A 19,272-nucleotide genomic window follows, 5' to 3' on the forward strand; every position below is an offset into this window, starting at 1 on the left:
GAAGAAAGTCCTGTGGACTGATGAAACAAAGATTGAGTTGTTTGGTCATACAAAAAGGCGTTATGCATGGAGGCTAAAAAACACAGCATTCCAAGAAAAACACTTGCTACCCACAGTAAAATTTGGTGGAGGTTCCATCATGCTTTGGGGCTGTGTGGCCAATGCCGGCACCAGTAATCTTGTTAAAGTTGAGGGTCGCATGGATTCAACTAAGTATCAGCAGATTCTTGACAATAATGTGCAAGAATCAGTGACGAAGTTGAAGTTACGCAGGGGATGGATATTTCAGCAAGACAATGATCCAAAACACCGCTCCAAATCTACTCAGGCATTCATGCAGAGGAACAATTACAATGTTCTGGAATGGCCATCCCAGTCCCCAGACCTGAATATCATTGAACATCTGTGGGATGATTTGAAGCGGGCTGTCCATGCTCGGCGACCATCAAACTTAACTGAACTGGAATTGTTTTGTAAACAGGAATGGTCACAAGTACCTTCATCCAGGATCCAGGAACTCATTAATAGCTACAGGAAGCGACTAGAGGCTGTTATTTTTGCAAAAGGAGGATCTACGAAATATTAATGTCACTTTTATGTTGAGGTGCCCATACTTTTGCACCGGTCAAATTTTGTTTAAATGCAGATTGCACATTTTCTGTTAGTACAATAAACCTCATTTGAATCCAGAAATATAACTGAGTTCATCAGTTATTAAATATATGAAACTGAAATAGCTGTTGCAAAAAACAAAATTGTTATAAAGAAAAAAGGTTAACATTAATAGGGGTGCCCAAACTTTAACATATGACTGTATCTCTGGACAGGCAGTTTGGGAAAAGGGCAGTATAGGAGCAGTGAGAGTGCTATGAGAGGAATAGAGCTAAGAGAAGGGTTTGTAATGTGATGCATCTAAACTCAAATATGCTGCCACCACCACCACACTGATTGCTGAGACCATTTCTGAAAGGTTTTAGTCATCTTTGCTCTACTCTAAGTACTTTTTAGTCATGCACAGAATTAAACTGGAGATCATGCTCTCTGACATTATAAGTCTCACACACTAAGAAACCTGTTCTGCTATTGTGTGAGGGTGTGTTCTTCTTGCACCGGTATGTTGCTGCCTGCTTATAATTCGTCAGCAACTTCAAGGAAAGAATATTGATGTACACTCTGTTAATGTTTCAAGGTGCTGATCAAACAGGATGTACAACCCCAGAACCAAACAGTCATTGCCAAAATTGTTGGCACCCTTGAAATTGTTCAAGAAAATGAAGTATTTCTCCCAGAAAATTATTGTAGTTGGACATGTTTTATTATACACATGTTTATTTCCTTTGTGTGCATTGGAACAACACAGAAAAACAGAGGAAAAAAGGCAAACTGGACATAATTTCACACAAAATCCTAAAAATGGGACTGACAAAATTGTTGGTACCTTTCCAAAAATGTGGGTAAACAACTTTGTTTCAAGCAAGTGATGCTCATTCAAACTCACCTGTGGCAAATAACAAGTGTGGGCAATATTAAAATCACATCTGAAACCAGATCAAAAGGGGAAACGTTGACTCAAACTTTGCATTGTATATCTATGTGTGACACACTAAGCATGGTGAACCGAGAAGAGGAGAAAAGAATTGTCTGAGGACATAAAAAACAAAATTTTTGAACAATATCCAGGTTGCAAGGCCATCTCTAGAGATTTTGATGTTCCTCTGTCCACCGTGCACAGCATAATCAAAAAGTTTGCAACCCACTGTAGCTAATCTTCCTGGACTTGGACAGCAAAGAAAAATTGATAGGCTGCAACTCAGGATAGTCCTGCAACATATTATGTGTTGAATAAGCAGCCCCAATCAAGATCCAAATAAATTCAAGATGTCCTGCAGGCTCAGGGTGCATCTGTGTCAGCACGAACTATCCGTCAACATTTAAATGAATTTAAACTCTATGGCAGGAGACCCAAGAGGACCCCACTGCTGACACAGAAACATAGAAAATCTTAGCTGCAGTTTGCCAAAATGTATGTGAGTAATCCAAAATCCTTCTGGGAAAGCTTCCTGTGGACCGATGGAACCAAGATAGAGCTGTTTGGTAAAGCACATCATTTTACTGTTTATTAGAAATGGAATGAGGCCTACAAAGAAAGACATAGTACCTACAGTTAAATATGGTGGAGATGCAAAGATGTTTTGGGGTTGTTTTGTTGCCTCTGACACTGGGTGCCTTAATTGTGCACTTGGCATCATGAAATCTGAGGATTACCAAAGGATTTTGGGTCAAAATGTAGTGCCTAGTGTCAGAAAGCAGGGTTAGTGTCCTAGGTCATTGGGTCTTCCAGCAGGACAGTGACCCCAAACATACTTCAAGAAGCACCCAGAAATGGATGGAAACAAAGTGCTGTAGGGTTATGAAGAGTCCAGCAATGAGTCTGTATCTAAATCCCATTGAACACCTGTGGAGAGATCTTAAAATTGCTGTTGGGAAAAGACATGCTTCAAATATGAAAGACCTGGAGCAGTTGCAAAAGAAGAGTGGTCCAAAATTCCTGTTGAGACGTGTGAGAATATTGTTGATGGTTATAAGAAGCAATTGATTCCAAAGGGTGTGCAAGCAAAAATTATGCTAAGAGTGCCAACAATTTTGTCAGGCCCATTTGGGGGTTTTGTGTGAAATTACATCTAATTTGCCTTTTTTTCTCTGTTTTTTGTTGTTGTTCCAATACACACAAAGGAAATAAACATGTGCATAACAAAACATGTGTAATTGTAATAATTTCCAGAGAGAGATACTTCATTTTCCGGAGCAATTACAAGGGTGGCAACACTTTCGGCCATGACTGTATTTTGAGTAAATTCATAGCACACTCTTTTCCGAAAGATGCAAGTTATTTTAACCCCTTAACGACCGCCGATACGCCTTTTAACGGCGGTAATAAAGGGTACTTAATCCACAGCGCAGTTAATTCACGGCACTGTGGAGTAAGTAAATAGCGCCCCACAGTGTCAGATTTTTTCCGGGGTCTCGGCTGCTGGTGGTTGCCGAGACCCTGGAGAACATGAATTGGGTCGGTTTTTACCGACCCCGCTTTTGCGATCGCCATTGTTAAGCCTATAACGGCGATCGGAAAAAAAAAAAAAGCCGCGATTTTGCATTTAATTTCTCTTTCCTCTGATGTGATCGCTCATCACAGGAAAGAGAAATAGGGTCCCCGATCCCCCCCCTGTACCTCCCGGTGGTCCTGGATTCCCTCCCGGTGGTTCTCTGTCCCGCCGGCGTCCTCCGGTGGGCGCCGTCATCTTGGATCCGGAAGAAAATGGCGGGCGCATGCGCAGTGCGCCCCCCGCCAATCTGCCGGCTGGCAGATTCCATTCATTCATTTTGATCACTATGATAAACTATCATAGTGATCAAAATAAAAAAAAAAGTAAATAACCCCCCCGTTAATCACCCCCTTAGTTAGGCAAACATAATGAAATAAAAAAAATATATATTTTTTTCTTTTCTCCGTTAGGGTCAGGGTTGGAATTAGGGTTAGGGTTGGGTTTAGGGTAATGGTTAGGGTTAGAATTAGGGTTAGGGCGAATTAGGATTAGGGTTTGAATTGGGATTAGGGTTAGGGGTGTGTTGGGATTAGGGTTGGAGCAAGAATTGAGTGGTTTCCACTATTTACCAACTTTGGGGGTCTAATTTCTCCTGTTACCCCAGGGAAAATAAAAAAATTGGGGGCTAAAAAAATCTCTTTTGTGGAAAACAAAAATACTTTTCTATTTTCACGGCTCTCCGTTTTAAACTTCTGTGAAGCACATCTAGATAAGCTCCTTGGGGGGTCTAGTTTCCAAAATGGGGTCACTTGTACGGGGTTTATACTGCTTAGGCACATCAGGGGTTCTGCAAACGCAACATGACGCCCGCAGACCATTCCATCAAAGTCTGCATTCCAAAATGGCGCTCCTTCTCTTCCGAGCTCTCCCATGCGCCCAAACAGTGGTTCCCCCCACAAATGGGGTATCAGCGTACTCAGGACAAATTGCACAACAACTTTTGTGGTCCAATTTCTCCTGTTACCCTTTGGAAAATAAAAAAGAGCGGGCTAAAAAAATCATTTTTGAGGAAAAAAATTGTTTTTTTATTTTCACGGCTCTCGTTTATAAACTTCTGTGAAGCACTTGGGGGTTCAAAGTGCTCACCACATATCTAGATAAGCTCCTTCGGGGGTCTAGTTTCCATGATGGGGTCACTTGTGGGGGGTTTATACTGTTTAGGCACATCAAGGGCTCTGCAAACGCAACATGACGCCCGCAAACCATTCCATCAAAGTCTGCATTCCAAAATGGCGCTCCTTCTCTTCCGAGCTCTCCCATGCGCCCAAACAGTGGTTCCCACACACACATGTGGTATCAGCGTACTCAGGACAAATTACACAACAACTTTTTTGGTCCAATTTCTCCTGTTACCCTTAGGAAAATAAAAAATAACGGGCTAAAAATTATTTTTGAGGAAAAAAAATTATTTTTAATTTTCACGGCTCTGCGTCTATAAACTTCTGTGAAGCACTTGGGGGTTCAAAGTGCTCACCACATATCTAAATAAGCTCCTTCAGGGGTCTAGTTTCCAAAATGGGGGTCACTTGTGGGGGGTTTATACTGTTTAGGCACATCAGTGGCTCTGCAAACGCAACATGACGCCCGCAGACCATTCCATCAAAGTCTGCATTCTAAAATGGTGCTCCTTCCCTTCCGAGCTCTCCCATGCGCACAAACAGTGGTTCCACCCCACATATGGGGTATCATCGTACTCAGAACAACTTGCACAACAACTTTTTTGGTCCAATTTCTCCTGTTACCTTTGAGAAAATAAAACATAGCGGGCTAAATTATCATTTTTGAGGAAAAAAAAGTGATTATTTTATTTTCACTGCTCTGCGTTATAAACTTCTGTGAAGCACTTTGGGGTTCAAAGTGCTCACCACACATCTAGATAAGTTCCTTAAGGGGGTCTAGTTTCCAAAATAGTGTCACTTGTGGGGGTTTTTCACTGTTTAGGCACGCCAGGGGCTCTCCAAAAGCTACATGGCGTCCAATCTCAATTCCAGCCAATTCTACATTGAAAAAGTCAAACGGTACTCCTTCCCTTTCTGAGCTCTGCTGTGCGCCCAAACAGTGGTTTACCCCCACATATGGGGTATCTGCGTACTCAGGACAAATCGCACAACAACTGTGGGTGTATGATTTCTCCTGTTACCCTTTTAAAAATTAAAATTTTGGGGCGAAAAGATCATTTTTGTGGAAAAAAAATTATTTTTTTATTTTCACGGCTCTACGTTATAAACTTCTGTGAAGCACTTGAAGGTTCAAAGTGCTCACCACACATCTAGAAAAGTTCCTTAATGGGTCTAGTTTCCAAAATGGGGTCACTTGTTGGGGGTTTCCACTGTTTAGAAACATCAGGGGCTCTAGCCAATTCTGTGTTGAAAAAGTCAAACGGCGCTCCCTTCCTTGCGAGCTCTGCCGTGCTCTGAAAAAGTGGTTTACCCCCACATTTTGGGTATCAGTGTATTCAGGAGAAATTGCACAACAAATTTTGTGGTTCATTTTCTCTTTTAACACTTGTGAAAATAAAAAAAATTGGTTCTGAAGTAAATTTTTTGCAAAAAAAAGTTAAATGTTAATTTTTTCCTTCCACATTTCTTTAGTTCCTGTGAAGCACGTAAAGGGTTAATAAACTTCTTGAATGTGGTTATGAGCACCTTGAGGGGTCTAATTTTTAGAATAGTGTCACTTTTGGGTATTTTGTGTCATGTACACCCCGCAAAATGACTTTAAATATGATGTGGTCCCTAAAAAAAAATGGTTTTGTAAATTTTGTTGTGAAAATGAGAAGTCACTAGTCAACTTTTAACCCTTATAACTTCTTAACAAAAACAAAATTTGTTTCCAAAATTGTGCTGATGTAAACTAAACATTTGGGAAATGTTATTTATTAAGAAATTTGTGTGATACATCTCTCTGATTTGAGGGCATAAAAATTTAAATTTTTAAAATTGCAAAATTTTCAAAATTTTCGCCATATTTCCGTTTTTTTCATAAATAAACACAAGACATATCGAATAAATTTTACCACTAACATGAAGTACAATATGTAATAAAAAAAATCTCAGAATCAGCGGGATCCGTTAAAGCGTTCCAGAGTTATAACCTTATAAAGTGACAGTGGTCAGAATTGTAAAAATTGGCCTGGTCATTAAGCTGCAAACTGGCTCTGTCACTAAGGGGTTAATTTTTCATGTACAAAGCAGACCTACATTAAAGGCCAATGGGTGCTGGCAGATGAGCGACATAGACTTTGGGGTATCAAGTTTCCCCCGTGACCATGGCAACCAAGACGCACTCCTCCAACACTCTCCATAGTTCCACGTCAACAGCCACATGACGCAATTTCCAGGGTAGCGGGTCTCCTGATGTCCAGTTCAACATAAAAAATTTGCTAAAAAGTCTTAGTCGCTAGATCGAAAGAAGCCATTTTTGCTTTGATTTTATTCTGTTTGCTCCCTTGATTACCGTACACCATTTTTTAAAATTCTGCTGTACATTTACAGTGTTACTGGCCTTTTTATATAGTAATAATTTTCATGGTCTTTACATGAGTGTGTGGCTGACAGGATTTTCTGAGGTTATGTCCATGGACTGCTCTGCATTGTAAATTTACGTTAAAGCGATCATTCGGGCACATGAGCAGCACTGACAGGTAAAATACTTTGCAATGCATTATATCAGTGATCAAAATAATAAAAGATAAAGTCCCATAGAAGGACTAAGTAAAAAAAAAAAATAGCAATAATATTTTATTAAAAACATCACAAAATAAATTTTTTAAAAAATGAAAAAATATAACAATGAGTATGAAAATTTATGTAAAAAAAATACATTTGTTATTGCCGCATCGGAACGTCCCAATCTATAAGACTGTCCTGCTATTTAACCCCTTCAGTGAACACTTAAAAAAATAGCAAAAAGATGCTTTTTTCATCATACTGCCGTAAAAAAGTGGATTAAAACACGTTCAAAAAGCTGAAAGTAAATAAAAATGGTATAGCTGAAAGTGTCATCTTATCCCGCAAAATACAGAGCTGTATAGCGGAATCCGCGATGAAATATAAACGCTATAACTCTCCGACTATAGCGATGCAAAAATAATTATTTTTTCTATAAAATAGTTTCTATTGTGTAAAAGCGCCAAAACATAAGGAAAAAAAAAAGATATAAATGTGGTATGGCTGTTATCGTACTTACCAGAAGAATATAGCTGTCTCATCACGTTTACCAGATGGTGAACAGCATAAAGAAAAAGTATTCTGATTTTTGGAAAGCAGAATGAACAAATACCAGCAATTCAGGAGTAGAAAATTATCAAAAAATATTATGTGCCTGAAAAAGGTACCTATAAAAACATCAACTCGTCCCACAAAAAGCAAGCCCTCACGTGACTGTTGGAAGAAATAAAGAAAAATATGGCAATGCAGAAACTTGTTTTTGCAAAAAGTGTTTTTTTCATGTGTGAGAGCAGCCAAACATAAAAAAATTAGAAATCTGGTATTGCTGTAATCCCACCAACCCGAAGAAAATATGAAAATCTCTGAAATAAGTGAATCAGACGGAACTTCCTGTGGAAGATTCCCTATAATGAGGCAGATGGGGACACTGTGTCTGGCCTGTGATCCAGCTTTGTCCATTTTTTTAAGCATGTATAAAAGCGCTGAGGATCACAGCCTTGTTCACCTCTGAAGAGAAGGATAAAGCCGAACAGAGGCCAGACGAAGTCTAGAGTAACTCTGCTGCCTCATCATAGTGAATGAATCACTCAGGGTTTTCATCTGAATCGTGTAATTCGGATGATTAGATGGAAACCGTGATGCAAGTGCTCAGCGCAGAGCGCTGGATAAATGTGATCCCAAATGTTGTATAAAATGTTCCCAAGAAAGCATGTCCCTACCCAGGTCCGTCATCTGCCACCGGAAATATAGGGGTCTTCCATCTTACTGTTAGCACAGACTCTATGGAAAAGTGCCGTGGCTACTCTCCCTCCCCCCCCCCCTAAAAAAAAAAAAGAAAACCAGCTAATTCTGCTCTTCCAAGTCCAAAAGCCTCCCTCCCTTCTAAGCCCCAGTGTGCCTAAAACACATATAGCGTCCACATGTTTGGCATTTCTGTAGAGATGAGAATCCCCTTAATTTATGGCGGTATGAGTCCAGATGAAAGAGCTGGGCATAATATACTGGGCACTACAGTGTACGGGCACTACAAACAGCAGATTTGCAATTTTCACTCAGTAACATCCATTGTTGCTTGATTCTAGAAAAACCCCATGAAGTCAAAATGATCACTACATCTGTAGATAAATTCCCAGAAGGGTGTAATTTTCAAAATGGGTTCACTTGAGGGGTTGATTCTGTTCTCCAGGCGTGTAAAGGCTGTGTATATGGAGTCCACAAACTATTCTACAATAACTTGTTCTCCGAGAGTCAAATAGTGTTTCGTCCCTCCTTAGTCTCGCCGTGTGGCTAAGCAGAACTGTCCAGCCACATAAGGGTATTACCACGTTTATTAAAAACTGTGTGGCAAATTTACGTGCCAAATTTTTGTGGTAAAAATGTAAGTATTTTTTCTTCACTACCCAATTATATAAAATTCTGTGACACGCCCGTGGAGTCAATATGCACCCTTAGATGAATTTATTGACAGGTGTAGTTTGTAAAATTGGTTCACTAATGGGGGTTTCTGCTTTTCTGGCACTTCAAGGGCTTTGCCAGTGGGTCATGGCACCTGCAAACCATAACAGCAAAATCTGCACTCCACTGTGCCTGAAAAATATTTCCCGATGCCTATAAGGTATTGACACACTCAGGAGAAATTGCACAACAAGCAAAGGTCCTTTTTTCCTATTAGCCCTTATAAAAATTAAACATTTGGGGCTAAAACAACATTTTAGTGTTAAAAATGTAATTATTCTTTCATCACTCTTAGTATAAAATTCTGTGAGGCACATGTGGTGTCAACATGCTCACTGCACCCCAAGATAAATTAATTGAGGGGTTCAGTTTGTAAAATGGCATCACTTATTGGGGGTTCCTCTGTTCTGGTACCTCAGGGGCTCTGTCAATGTGACATGGCACCCTCAAACCCATTCCAGCAAAATCAGAACTCCAAAATTGCACCTCTTCCCTTCTGGGCTTTGTGCTGTGCCTCAAAAGTAATTTTCGACCACATATAGGGTATTAGCCTACTCTGGAGAAATTGCATAACAGATTTTACCATTCATTTTCTCCTATACACCTTTTGAAAATTAAAAAAATTTAAAAAATGGGGCTAAAGCAACATTTTAGGGGAAAAAGGTAATTTTCCATTTACTTGGCAAAAGGTTTCACAATTCTGTGTATTGTCTGTGTGTTGAAAATACCGTACTCACTACACCCTTAGATGAATTCCTTAAAAAATGTATGGTATTTTACCAAATATGGGTCACTTGTGGTGGTTTCTGTTGTTTTGGCATGTCAGGGGCTCTTCAAATTTGACATGGCACCTGCAATCTATTCCAGACAAAATTGTGCTCCACAATTCAATTGGTGCCCCTTACCTTCCAAGCTCTGCCATGTGCCTAAACAGTAGATTTCCACCACGTTTGGGGTATTCACATACTTAGGAGAAATTGCACAACAAATTATATGGTCGATTTTCTCCTGTTACCCTTGTGAAAATGAAAACTTTGTGGAAAAAATATTTTTATGGGAACAATGTATTTTTTATTATGGTGCAACATTCTAAAATTCTGTGAAGCACTTGTGAGTTCCAGGTGCTCAGTTTATCGCTACATACATTTTTTGAGGGGTGTAGTTTCCGAAAAGGGTCACTTGTGAGTGGTTTCCACTGGTTAGTGACATCAGGGCCTCTGCAAATGCAACATTGTGTTTGCTGTTTATTCCAGCCAATTTTGCATTCCAAAAGTCACCCAAACAGTAGTTTTGACTTTTGACATACTCAGTAGAAATTGCACAACAAATTTGATTGTCCATTTTCTCCCGTTATTCTTGTGAAAATGCTAAAACAATATTTTTGCGGGAAAAGCTAAAATTTTCATTTTTTTTCTTATGCATTGCTTTCATTTCTGTGAAGCTCCTTAAGAGTGAAGAAACTTCTTGAATGTGGTTTGAGGGCTGTAGTTTTAAAATGCTGTCACTTTTGGGTATTTTTTGTCTTCTAGGCACTTCAAAGTCACTTCAAATGTGATGTGGTCCCTAAAAAAAAGTTTATTTTGTTGGAGAAATGAAAAACATTTTTAATCCTTCTAACTTCCTAACTAAAAAAAAATGTATATTTAGGAAATTATGCCAATGCAAAGTAGACATGTGGAAAATGTTATTTGTTAACTGTTTTGTGTGATATAACTATTTGGTTAAAAGACATAAAAATTAAAAGTTTGAAAATTATTAAATTTTCAACATTTTCGCCAAAACATCTTATACTTTCACAAGTAAACACAAAATAAATATCGACCTGACTTAACCATTAACATAAAGTACAATGTGTAACTAAGAAACAGACACAGAATCACTGTGATATGTTGAAACATTCCAAAGTTATTACCAACATAAACTGACAATGGTCAGAATTGTAAAATTGGCTTTTCATAGGTGAAGTCCGTTTTAATAAAATAATGCTCTACAGTATGTTTTAACCTGGCATTGCATAATTCTTCACTATTCACCTATTAATACATTAAGCACTGTCCTTCTACCTTCTATCCCTACCTTTGAGGGTCCAACGTAAATTGTCATTATTATAAATGGAGCCTTGTGTTTTCTATATCCAGGTCAACCTTGTTTATTCCACTTTAGCGGAATCTATGCCCCTCATGTTTGCCAAGTTCTTTTAGTGCTGGCTGATATAGGATAAAGAGATTAGCGATAAAAATCAATTCTAGATGTGACTAGATTAAACGCTATTTTTTTATCTGTTGAAAGAAATGTCCATGTTTATCCATTGCTTAATATGTCACAGGTATGTGAAAAATCTGAGCACCAACAAAGAAGGATTAGTGCCTGCCAGCAACCTGATGATACTCATTGGGGCTTCCAAGTCAGTGCATTCTCTCAGCGGCTCTGGTAGGATTCTGTATAACCTGTTGTTGTGTGTTTTAGATTATTTGTGGACGTGTATTAATAATATGTCTTTGTTTGCCGCTCCATAGAATCAGGAACTGCTTCCAGCACTTTAAGCACCTCGTCAAGTTGCAGTGAAAGCTGCAATGTGAGCAGCACCAGCTTTTCTGATATTAAAAGCTGAAACCCAAACAGAGCGTGACAAATCCGGTGTGTCATGGACGGGTAATCCCAGACTTCAGGCCAAGTGAGAACAGGATGGATGAAGAAGAGGTGACACAGTGGGGCTGATTCAAAGGAAGTAGGCAGAAAATGATTCTAAGCCTGAGTTTCTCGCCTCTGTCAATGTCATGTTCATTTAACAGGCCAATGAAGTAAGAACCAGGCAGAATTGTGTTCAGTGATGTCTTGTGCCAGGGAGACCATCACCGCACTTCGTTCAGTTTACAGATCTATAAACAGTGTTTACGCCGCCAACATTTCACCCATGCCGTGGAACATTTTATGTCCTCTGTAAGACATTCCAGGCAATGGTGCCATTAGTTTGTTTCATGATATGGTTTAAACCGTGTTTCTACCAGTTTCTGTGATTCTCCTCAACTGGATGTAAAGATCCATCTGAAAAGACTTCTTTTCCTTTTAGACCTTTTTACTGAGACCAACTTGATCAATTTCTGGCTGTTATCCATTTGTAAAAGGAAATAGTTTTCACATTTTTCACAGCATGACAGTTTGATACAATATACATTTTTCCACTTGTAAGGCCAAGCGTTTGTAGATCACATCTCCATGTCTTTAGGAAGTCGCAGAAATGGTAAACGAGTAGCGAAGGAGCGGCGTTGTCCTGGGGAAAGCTGATTTTTTTTTTTCTATTATGCTTAACTGATATTTTTATTGGTGGAAAGTAATTAAACTTGGAAAATTTCACTAATCAGGACTTTTATATTTGTATAGAGAAATAGAATCTAAAAAAATATACCGTAGATGGATTGTAGAAAGGGGTAGAGGACAATGCTTTATTTCATCCCTGTGTGACCTGCACATGAAAATCCTGTTTAATTTCTGACTCCTGCCAGATATTTACAGGTCCAGTGTCCTATCACTGTGTTCAAAGTTTTGCTTAATGTTAAACTGTCACCCCACAATATTTACCTGCAGATATAGGGTTAATCTGCAAATAAACAGCATTCCAGTGATGGCTGGCTACATTACTAAAAGTATGGCTAATGGGAGAAAATGAACACATTTCTTCCCAGGAGTCACCAACACTGGTTCACCGCTCACTATACTGTGAACAATGGCTGTAAGCACGCCCTGGTAATTGATTGACAGCCGGCTCTGCATAGACATACTGTAGAAGGAGCTGTCAATCAAAACATCACAGTATAATGAGTGGTGCTGTGAGCGGTGACTGCAGTCACTCCGTGCACACCCCCTAAGGTGGCCAGGTATCATTGAAATGTTATTTACCTGCAAATCAACCCTATATCTGCAGGTAAATAGCGTTTTTTAAGGTGACCGGTTCCCTTAAAATGGATTGTCCAATACTGCCATAATTTTCCTTCTCTGATGACCCATCACCTCTTCCAATAGTAGTAGACCATGGCATTTTTGTCCACAGGTATGCCACATACCAGCTATGGACATCTTGTTCATATGGATTAAAGGGGATCTGTCAGCACAGAATGATTGTTCAAACTAAGTCCCGTTGCTCGGTGCTTCACGACGGGGCCAATAATTTAGATACACCTTCCCATCTGCTTGTTTTCCTACAATCTCCACCTCCCCCCTCTTCTTTGATTGATGGCTCTGACTTCATAGAGCCAGAGAAGGGTGGAGATAGATGGAAAACAAGCAGGTGGGAAGGTGTATATAAATGTTTGGCCCCGCCATGATGCATCGAGCGCCTGTACGTGGTTTCAACAATCCTTATGGGCTGAGAGTCGCTTTAAATTACCATCATCATCTACTACTGTTGTAGAATGTGATACTACAAAGACAAAGCGTCATAGTGTCTGAGGAAGAAACGGAAAGCAGCACAGGGGGAAGAGGTTAATTTAAGTACAATGCACAGCTTATACTTATTTTATCACCAGCAGTTTAAAGGGCCAGACCGTTCCTTCCAGCTTTCCTCTGCAGAGCTTGCTTACAAATGTCTTTTGTCTGTTCATTGTAATGTTATACTTTTGCTTTTTTATAGGACATTTATGTTAGGAAAAGACACAGCACCTTAACTTAATGGAAATTAAATTATTGGTTATTATAATTTCATATGCATAGTTTACAGGTTCCCCTTTACATATATTACCTGTGAACATGTTCCCTGGACCGCATGTTGCTGGGTGAATGCATTTGGTTAATATGGACAATATTCCATTAATTATCTGTATTTGCCAAGATATAAAGGCTGATGACGATAGGTCTTTTCTGCACTTCCCTGTGCCTCTGATTTTTAGGATTTCACATGTAAAGTGGTATTCTCCGCTTTCATACTTCTAGGACAAAACCAAGCCAGTATAGCACTACACAGAGGCAATATGGCTGCTTACTTTGGAGCAAAATGATCTCTATGCCCTGTTGTATGTCTCAAAGACATGGCGATGCTATATGTCTGAGCCCTTAAGCTCAATTCACAAGCGTTTTTTGTAACACGACATAAAAAACATGTTTGAATTTAGCCTTATCTGTATTTTTGCCACAGTTAGTCAGACAGAAGCTGTGTTCTCCAACGTCAGTGTGGCACTATGTAGAATCCATTGTGCTTTTCCCAGTTAGGACTCCTTATATTACAGCTGGCAACTATTGAATCTGTCAGTAGTTGACGATACTAAATGGCACAATGTTATTAGGTATGGCACGCATACTTAGTGTGTTGTATCATTTCTACGTCCTTTGTGGTATCCAGTGTTCATTTCAGTTACATAAACTGTTCACAGTAAGAAAAGTTGGTATTCAAAGGGGAATACAATCCTCCATCATAGTATTCACCGAAGAATATAGACGAGTCCAAAAATGTCCTAGGAGCAATATGTTTTGTTTTATGCCTTAAAATCAAACTTTATTTTTATATATGCACAGGAAATATTTATTTTATTTCCTCACGAGTGTAAAAGAAAATGTATGAAATTGAACAAATTTATAAAAAATGATATACGGTAGCAGAGACAAGTCGACAACAATTAGATGAATATGACTGAAAAATAAGTGTTGTACATTGAAAGATATATATACATATTTATGGAAAAGAAAGAAATACTAGTGTTAATATCAAATCAGTAAAGTCAATAGGAAAATACACTAATTCTGTCTTAGATTTAGACTGCTTAGAATTAGTTTTGATGTGCCAAGTTTATCACCATGCCTTATGCTGGATGATACATTTTGCGCAGCTTTAGATTCTTTACACCCATTTTTTGAGCAATGCCTCAAAAAGTGCCTAAAACACTTGAAGGGAACCTGTCACCAGGTTTGACCAATATGAGATGCTGCCATCACCTTTCAGGGCTTATATACAGCATTCTATAATGCTGTATATCTGCCACCAACCCGACCTGCAAGACAACAAAAAGACCTTTTATTATACTCCCCTGCAGGGTGGTCTGGTCCGGTTCAATGGGTGTCACTCTTCTTGGTCCGGCGCCTCCATTTTTCTTGCGATGCCGTCCTTCTTCTTGCTTTGTGTGGATGACGCGTCTCTACGTCATCCACACAGTCTTCCTCTGCGCAGGTATACTTTTCTGCCCTGACTAGGGCAGAGTAAAGTAGTATAGTGCGCATGCGCCGGGGCTCTTTGACATTTCCTGGCACCTGCAGGGTAGAGAAGTGCTCCTGTGCAAGAGCATGATGCCGGGGAGACTGTGTGGATATCGTAGGGATGCGTCATCCTCACGAAGCAAGAAGGACTGAGATGAAGGGAGGCGCCGGACCAGTACTAGCGACACCCCTCAAACCAGACCGCCCCGCAGGTGAGTATAGGTTGGATTGGGGGCAGATATACAGCATTATAGAATCATGTACAGTATATCAGCCCTGAGAGGTTCCCTTTAATAAATGGAGCGCTATGGATTTAAGTCAGAATTCTACATTAATTTGAGACAAAATTCTTTCAGATTTAGGATAGTACATTTGTCCCATTATTTCTAGCACTTATGTCAGATATTCTCTCTTCCAAAATTCTTACTTGGGATATGTTACGAAATGAAAACTTTAGTAAGGTTCACATTTCCTTTCGTTAACAGCCAGACATACACATGACCAATACATTTAATATTTTTCTGAAGCCTTTTGCTTTAGAAATGTCAATGAATAACCAATCACAGAAAAATGAGCCCAATATTACAGAGATTATCCTGGACTATTTATTTTTTTTACTATATGCCTAAGTATTAACAGACAGGTAGTTGCTACCTACCTGCCTGTTGTGCCCGGCACCGATCTCTGCCACCTCAGAGAGGTCTCAGATGGCTCCTTTCGGTGAATCAGCGGCTGATGTCACGTTGACACAGCAACGGCTTCTTCTGCACAATCCTCTGTTGACTGGGCATGATTGCCGTTGTCATGCTGATTGAAAGCCAGCTCCCACTTGACTAACTGCAGGGAGCCAGCCATTAATCAGCATGAAGTCGGCACTCACAACCTTTCCACAGAGGAACCCAGAAGAGGCTGGCTTTGTTGATGTGGAGCAGCTGGATCGCCGTCAATGACCACTCCGTGCTGGGACCGGGTACAACAGGCAGGCAATTACCTGCATGTTAGTGTTAAGCCCATAGTGTCTTGGATAAACCCTTTAAACAATGAAAGATTATATATGTTTGTAGCTGTAACTTTAGCATTTGCCATAATTACAGTTATTAAATGTGTGTATGAAAAGTGAGGCAGAATGTGTAAGGAAATCCTATCTGTTAGCTGCTTTATAGTTCTCTAAATCATGAATAGTTGCATCATTTCAGAGATGCCGGATTCCATTAGTTGCAGCTTTTTCTGATCACATATGATAAATGACACGTTAGATGCTTTGTTTTACAAGCATCACAGTCAGTTGCCAAAGGGAGCTTGTCTAAATGAAGTATGAGCAAACACTATAAATGGAAGAGTCTCCTAAACAATGCGACTACCTCTGAATGTGTTAGCAAACACTCTGTTTTCAAATTATTCCTTTAGCTAGCATTTAACATTGGGCCTGATTCTTCAAGACCGTCAATTTTCTCACTGGCGTGTGGAAGCCAGACACTCATGTTCATCAAGGGGCGTACGTCACTCGTCCGACATTGCCAATTCACTAGGAGGCATGTTCCTCCACATACCAAATCAGAACTCTTACTTCAGTCTCTGACAGGTGTAAACTTTCTAACATCAGTAATGCCACATGTCATGGCACCACCACGCCCTGTCCTGCCCAAACTTTGACCTTTTTGGTCAAGCTGAGAAAAACTGCCAAAAGTCGCAGAATTTTTGAGCAACTTGGAGCTGCAAACAAATTTTGTTACTTTTCAAAGTAATTTTGATCCAAAATTCTGGCAAAATTGTTTGAATAAATTGCGGCCATTTCAGTTTTTTTGTGTATTCCACTGACAGTCTCATGTATCTAGTGACTGGTGGACCTCCCATGGTGGCCATCTGTTTGGAAAGTTAGCTTGCCCAACTGTTATGTATATGGTTAGCTATAGGATGGAATGTAGGCTGATTGTAGGTATATTTATTTGCTATAGCCAATATTGGATATTTTATGCTCTTGTATAATTCTTCTAAGTTCTTGGACACACAAACACTTGTGGCTCATACTGCAGATCCTGACATACTCCTGTATTCTTCTTTGCTCCTTAGGGGTCTTTTTTATAGGGGACAAAGTGTCTACAAATAGAGAAGCAAATTAGGGACATATGACAATCTCTTAGAGCCCCCATGAAATTTACTGCTTTATAAAGCTGATGATGTTATATACTTTTTTTAGTCAGTGGTGAAGAGTAGCATTCTGTACAGATGTCACGTGTATTGTAAGTTATTTGTAAATACTTTGTAAAAATATTTGACTGTTCCTAAATAATATTGTGTAGATGTTTCTGTTACAATGACCCTTTTTCCACAGGATTATGTTAATATTTGCCTGTGAATTCTAAATAATTGTCACTGCACTTTACAGACTACATCTCATCTGCTTATTTTTATTCTGCTATTGTAAATTGAAGACAAGTACAGGATGTGAATATTGTATGTATGAAAGGTCATCAAGGACATTACAGGAGCACCTGCTGTTAATCACTGTGGTAATAAAATAAAAAATAATTTCAAAACTTTTTTTTGTGATTTTTTTTTTTGACTATTAAAAGCATAAAAAATGGAAATGGGCAAATTCTGCAAGTACCACATGAGCAAATAAATATGAATGCAAAGCACATTTTTGCCACACTCTCTATACGTATTGTAACAGAAATTACACAGATTCCAGAAATGTTGCTGAAAGAGGGAGGATTGCAAATAAGGGCCACACCTATATTCATCCCTTATGACTAATGCTGTTTGGGCAATAAAGGGTTAGTTTGGTCAAAAGCATTTATCACCTATCCATTAAATAATTGATAAATTCTAGATAGTGTGGGCCAGGCTGTTGACCACTACTGACATCAGAATGAGCGACCCTGGTAGGGGGCAGTTCGATATGCAATCTGTCAGTCCATTCAAAGTCTGACACCCTTGGTTATGCTAGTCCAGTATTTATCAAATTCTATAGAAATTATATATGGAAATTCATATGAATTCTTTTATGGCACAGAACAGGAAAAAATAAATCTTTTACACTGTTCACATTTCATACTAAATAACTCAAGGGCGGACACTGACAGCTTAGGGCCCCTATGCAAGAAATGTGTCTGGGGCCCCCTCCCTGCTGGGTACCCTGCTTGTGATGTGGACAATCTGGTAATGGTATCCCTGGAGCCTTGGACTCTGAGAAACAGATCAGATCACCCTCATTATTACTGCCCTGCAAGCATGGGCGTACATAGCAAAAGTTAAATTTGGGCCTTCCCACACCTAAAAAATATATATCTTATATTTTTTCACTGAGAAGCAACACTTAGTCCACTTAGGAAGCAACACTGATTGACAATCAATTTCACATGCTGTTGTGCAAATGGAATAGACAACAGATGGAAATTATTGGCAATTATCAAGACACCCTCAATAAAGGCGTGGTTCTGCAGGTGGGGACCACAGACCAAATCTCAGTACCAATGCTTTCTGGCTGATGTTTTGGTCACTTTTGAATGTTGGTTGTGCTTTCACACTCGTGGTAGCATGAGACGGACTCTACAACTCACACAAATGGCTCAGGCAGTGCAGCTCATCCAGGATGGCACATCAATGCGAGCTGTGGCAAGAAGGTTTGCTGTGTCTGTCAGCGTAGTGTCCAGAGGCTGGAGGCGCTACCAAGAGACAGGCCAGTACACCAGGAAACGTGGAGGGGGTCGTAGGAGGGCAACAACCCAGCAGCAGGACCGCTACCTCAGTCTTTGTGCAAGGAGGAACAGGAGTAGCACTGCCAGAGCCCTGCAAAATGACCTTTGTATTTGTGAGTGTAATAAATATATATATATATATATATATAGAGAGAGAGAGAGAGAATGTCCCTGACATCCTTATAAAGTTCTTTGGTCTTGCCCATGTTGTAGAGGTTAGAGTCTAACTGATTGAGTCTGTGGACAGGAGTCTTTTATAAAAGTGACTTTGTAAGACAGCTGTCTTTAATGCAGGTAATGAGTTGATTAGGAGCATCTAACTGGTCTGTAAGACCCAGAACTCTTAATGATTGGTAGGGGATCAAATACTTATTTCCCACGGCAAAATACAAATAAATGTACTGTATTTTTTGGACTATAAGACGCTCCGGACCATAAGACGCACCCCAATTTTCAGAAGAAAAATAGGGAAAAAAATAATAATGTGTCAAATGGGGGTCCGTCTTACAGTCCGAATTCAGCTTACCTGGGAAGGGATCCGGCACAGGTGGAGGAGTAGTCACAGGGGTCATTCAGTGGTCCAGGCTCGTGCGGTGGCGGCTCTGTGCTGGGGCAGCTGTGCTGGGGCTGGGGCAGGTGGGCTGTGCTGGGGCAGGGGCAGCT

The 19,272-nt window shown here is 39.8% G+C and overlaps 1 protein-coding gene across 5 annotated transcripts in view; it reads left to right on the forward strand.

The window, feature by feature from the left end:
• Window positions 1–17,448, forward strand: part of MCF2L (MCF.2 cell line derived transforming sequence like) — a 309,764-nt gene extending 292,316 nt beyond the window's left edge. For all 5 annotated transcript variants that reach the window (XM_073556853.1, XM_073556852.1, XM_073556854.1 and 2 more), the window contains 2 exons: window positions 11,055–11,158; window positions 11,245–17,448. In XM_073556853.1, coding sequence (XP_073412954.1) covers window positions 11,055–11,158; window positions 11,245–11,339 — 199 coding nt within the window. In that variant the 3' untranslated portion in view covers window positions 11,340–17,448. The remainder of the gene's footprint in view (window positions 1–11,054; window positions 11,159–11,244) is intronic.
• Window positions 17,449–19,272: the final 1,824 nt, after the last annotated feature.

This window comes from Dendrobates tinctorius, unplaced genomic scaffold, assembly GCF_039654945.1.
Source record: "Dendrobates tinctorius isolate UK_male_01 unplaced genomic scaffold, ASM3965494v1 ptg000240l, whole genome shotgun sequence".
NCBI lineage: Eukaryota > Metazoa > Chordata > Amphibia > Anura > Dendrobatidae > Dendrobates > Dendrobates tinctorius.